The sequence below is a fragment of the Monoraphidium neglectum genome, assembly GCF_000611645.1.
Source record: "Monoraphidium neglectum strain SAG 48.87 unplaced genomic scaffold scaffold02714, whole genome shotgun sequence".
NCBI classification, from domain to species: domain Eukaryota; kingdom Viridiplantae; phylum Chlorophyta; class Chlorophyceae; order Sphaeropleales; family Selenastraceae; genus Monoraphidium; species Monoraphidium neglectum.
In genome coordinates, this window is record NW_014010914.1 from 4046 (window position 1) to 8477 (window position 4432).

At 72.7% G+C, this 4432-nt stretch overlaps 2 protein-coding genes across 2 annotated transcripts in view; one reads left to right on the forward strand and one right to left on the reverse strand.

The window, feature by feature from the left end:
• Positions 1-3060, forward strand: part of MNEG_11375 (hypothetical protein) — a gene marked incomplete at both ends in the record, with an annotated part of 4187 nt that extends 1127 nt beyond the window's left edge. The window contains 2 exons of the mRNA XM_014040153.1: positions 75-600; positions 784-3060. Coding sequence (XP_013895607.1) covers positions 75-600; positions 784-3060 — 2803 coding nt within the window. The remainder of the gene's footprint in view (positions 1-74; positions 601-783) is intronic.
• A 506-nt stretch (positions 3061-3566) lies between these two features.
• MNEG_11376 (hypothetical protein) lies at positions 3567-3818 on the reverse strand (the record flags this gene model as incomplete). The annotated part of the gene is made up of 1 exon (XM_014040154.1): positions 3567-3818. A coding segment is annotated over one exon (252 nt), but the record flags the coding sequence as incomplete, so codon positions are not given.
• Positions 3819-4432: the final 614 nt, after the last annotated feature.

Below are 4432 nucleotides of genomic sequence, written 5' to 3' on the forward strand. Positions count from 1 at the left end.
GCCCCCCCTCGCCCGCGCGGCGGCCCGCGCTTGCCGCCCTCCCGCGTCACCCTGCCTCCGCCCCCCTCCCGCAGCCATGCGGCCCTACTCCAGGCTCTGGCCTGCCTGTCCCACCTGGTCATCCACGGCGGCGACGCCGGCTGCGACGCGGCGACTGCCACCCCCGCCTTTGCCACATTCGTCTCCACCCTTTACATCGGCAAACCCCCGGCTATCACTGACGACTGGGACACCCCGACCTTGGCTCTGCTGCGCCTCGCGCAGCGGCGCCGCGCGCCGCCGCCCGGCGCGCTCACCGAGGCTGGCGGCGCGCTCGACCCCGGGCGCGAATACAACTTGCTGCTGCTCACCCTTGAAAGGCCCGGGCGCGCCAGGCTGCCAGCGCGCTTCGCGCGCGCCCTGGCGGAATGCAGGGAGGCGGAGGATGACGTCAGCGCCGACAGCTCGTTCCGCCTGGCCCGCGCGGTGCGGCTGCTGCGCGTGCTGGGGGACGACGAGCCGGGGCTGCTGGCTGAGCTGGCGCGCGCGGCGCCGGCGGCGGTGTGCAACCTGGCGCACGTCGCGAGCGCTGAATATGGGTCGTGCGTCGGCGGCGACGAGGTGGGTTCAGGCTCTAGGGTTCAGGATTCAGGGTTCAGGGTCCATCGTTTGCGGCCGCCGGCGCGCACGTTCCTGGCGCTCTCTCTCTCTCTCCCTATCTTTCATGCACGCAAACACACATGTCCACCCTCCCCATACATGCACCGCACCCACCACACCCGCACACCCGACGTCACCCCACAGAGTGACCTGCACGACGACGCCGTCCACACGCTCAACGTGATGCTCGACGCCGCCCCGGAAGCCGGAGAGGCGCTCGCCGCGTGCCCCGCCGCCGCGCTGCCGCTGCTGCGCGAATGGGCGACCGACGACGGCGCGGCCGACGACGGCGCGGCCTCCGATGGCGAGCCGGAAGAGCTGCCAATTCGCGTGCTGCCCGAGTTGTGCCGCGGCGCGGCGGCGGAGCGCATGGATGAGGACGTGCAGGCCGCGGCGCTGGACGCGGCCGCGCGTGGGCTTACCGACGGCGCGCCGACCGGCTGGGCGGCGGCGTCGGCAGAGGCGTTCGCGCAGATCGCGCAGTCGGGCGGCTACGAAGGCGCCGCGGCGCGGCACGGGCGGCTGCTGGACGCCGCCTGCGACGCGCTGCTGCGCGGCGCGCCTGAGGGGGCGAGGGGCGGGCGAGGGCGGCGTCTTGAGGAATTCGTCCGCGCTCGCACGCACGTGTGCTCGGCGGTTTGCCACATCCTTGATGATTGGTGTTATGCGGCGTCGGCGCTTCGCAAGGGACGGCTGTTCGCCGCGCTTGTGAGCGTCGTCACCGCGCCCCCGCTCGCGACCCCGCTCGCGCCCGGGCCGGCGGCGGCGCCGACGGCAGCCGGGGCGCTCGAGATGCACGGCAGGGCGCTTGCCGCCGCAGCGCTTTGCAGCAGCGCTGGGCTCAACGCCCTGTTGGAGTGCGTTGACGTGGCGCCGCCGCGCGGCGCGGGCCCGGCGCCGTGGGCGGCGCTGCTCGCGGCGGCGCCGTCGCTGCTGCAAGGATGCGCGTCTGAGCTCGCTGCACAGCGGCGGCGGCGGTGCCTGGCGCAGCCGCACGCGCCCTCGGCCGCGGGCGTCGCCGGCGGCGGCGGCGGCGGAGTGGTGCTTGGCGGAGCAACGGCGGACGAGGAGTGGCGCCGGGACGCCTTCTCAGCCGGCTCGATGGCGGGCCGCCCCGTCGGGGAGGACGCCGCTGAGCAGCTGCAGCAGGACCTGCGCGCGCGCCGGCGGCGGGCGGAAGTTGCGGAGGCGACGCACACGCTGTGCAGCGCGCTGCTCACGCTGATGGTGCGCCTGCTGGTGATTCAGCGAGCGGACGGGCGCTGGTTGTTCATGGGAGACACGCCCCGCCCGCGCAGCGCAAGCAGCGGCGCGGCCGCGGCGCATGCCGACAAGCCGGGGCCGGACGGGGCTGTGGCTGGAGCAGCGGCTTCGGGCACTGCTGCGGCGGCGGTGGAAAAAAAGTGGGATCCGGTGCGGGCAGCCGTCGGCGCGGTCGGCGGCTGCAGCAAGCTGACTCAGCTGTCGCTGCTCGCCGCGGCCGCGGTCGAGGCGCGCCGCGCCGCCGACGCAGCGGCGGCCGCGGGGGACGCCGGCTCCGCGCGGCGCGCAGCGGCGCTCCTGTGCCGCCCGGTCTACAATGAGGACGCCGTGGCTGAAGAGGGCGCGCACAAACATGACTTGGCGTTCGATTGGTTCACTTGCCAGTTCCCAGATTGCGCCGCGGACGGCCCATTTGTGGCGGCGCTGAGGGTGCGCATGGAGTCGGAGCTGCGAAAGCTGAGGGGCGGCGGGGGCGGCGGCGGCGAGGGGGGCGCAGCGCCGGCGGGGGCGGCGGCGCCTGAGCTGCGTGGCATGGGCGCGGCGGCGTGCTTGGCGTTCGCCCCCGACCCCGCCCTCTCCGGCGCCGCCGGCGGCCCCTTGCCCTGCGCGGTGTGCGCGCCCGCCGGCGACACCGGCGCGAAGCCGCCGCCGGCGCGGGGGTGCAGCGGGTGGGGCGACGCCGGGCTCGACGCCGGGATGCGCGCGCTGTTTGCGGCGCCCGTCGATGCGGGCAGGAGCTGCCTGTTGGCCTGCCTGCTGGAGGCGGCCGCGGAGCACCTGTGCTTCATGGGTGAGGACGACGACGGCGACGGCTGCTACTTCGAGCCCCTCGCCCCCAGTGCCTCCAAGGCGGCCCATGGGGGCCGCCTGCGGGGGCGCACAGCCGCGCCCGCGGCATGCGGCACCGCCGCGCCGCGCAGCGGCCGCACCCGCGGCTGCGCGTACTGCGGAAAGACATCCGCGCAGGGCGCAGCGCTCCGGCGCTGTGCGGGGTGCGGCGTGCTGACGGGCGTACGCTACTGCAGCCAGGCCTGCTGCCGCAACCACTGGGTGCGGACGGGGCACAGGCAGCAGTGCGAGGAGGCGCAGCGGGAGCTGCGGGAGCGCACTGTACAGCAGCAGAGCCAACTCGGCCCCTCAGCCGCAGCCCCCGGCTGAGTCTGTCCAAGCTCCCACTAGCAAAGAACGGAACGGCCCGTGAGACTGCCTGTCTACCTTCCGCTATCCCCTCGTCCCATGCACGGCTGCCAGGCCACCTCGGGTTGCTGCGGCTGTGCATCAGCCCTGCTGCAGCCTCGCTGGCGCAACTGGCTAGCCCCGGCCCCCTAGGTGGCCGTGTCGGGTTTGCGTGTTTCGCATGCGCGCCAACGTGAGAGAACGTGCCGTCCCCCCTGGTCAACCCTGTTTTGACCGTTGATCTGGTCACCACCACCAGTGACTAGCCAGACGTCGCCGATTTGCACAACTGTGTAATTACACGCGTGCTACTGGCATGCATGCGATTGCACATGCAAGGTGCGGCCACCACACAGTGCCGCGCGCATGCACATGCGGTGGCGGGGCCCCCGATGCCCGCCAGACCTGCCTAGCATTACTGAACCTGCCCCAGCTGTGGCATAGCCTGCGATGCAATGCGCCTACCCGCTGACCAGCCAGCTAGCTGCTCACGCGCCCCCCATGCCGGCGCCATCCTGGCCCGCATCCCCGCTGCCACCGCCGCTGCCGCCGCCCTTCTGCGCGGCCCCAATCAAGGCTGGCAGCGTCGGCCCCGCCCCAACAGCGCCGACGCCGCCGCCGCTGCCGCCGCTGCTGCTGCCTGTGACTAGGTCGCTGAACGCGCCGCCGCGCGGGACGTGGGGCGGGCTGCCGCCAGAGGGCGTAGACTCATCTGCCTCAAGCTTTGACAGGTCAAACACCTGACGGGTGGGGTCGGTCAAACCGGGATGCAAGGGTGGTCAAGCACTTCAGCATTGCCAAATCAACGTCGACGTACCCCATAGAACCGACCGCTGCAATCTACAGGCCCCTCAGCAGCAGCAGCAGGCGGCGCCAAACTCACGAGGCACCTTTGCAAAGCTCGTGCGCACATACACACACACACACGCACACACACACACACACATGCACACCCACATGCACGCACACATGCATGCACCCATACACACACACAAACACATGCACACACATGCACACCTACACGCACATGCATGCAATCAAGCGGCCCCCAAGCAGAGCGCCCCACCTGCCGTATGGCGCCGCTGCTGTGCAGCCACTCCCGGAAGTAAGCCTGTATCACCCCCTGCAGCTGCTGCCGCCGCGGCTCATCCAACACGGCGCCCTTGATGCGGCCGCGCAGCGCGTTCACCACCTCCAGCTTAGACGACACCGCCCGCTCGTACGCCGGCGGCAGCGCGAACGCCCAGCCGCCGCCGCCTTCCCGCGCATGCTGCTGCTGCTCCTGCTGCTCCTGCTGCTGCTGCTGCTGCTGCCCGCCGGCCTCGCCGCCCGCCGCCGCCGGGCCGGCCCCGCC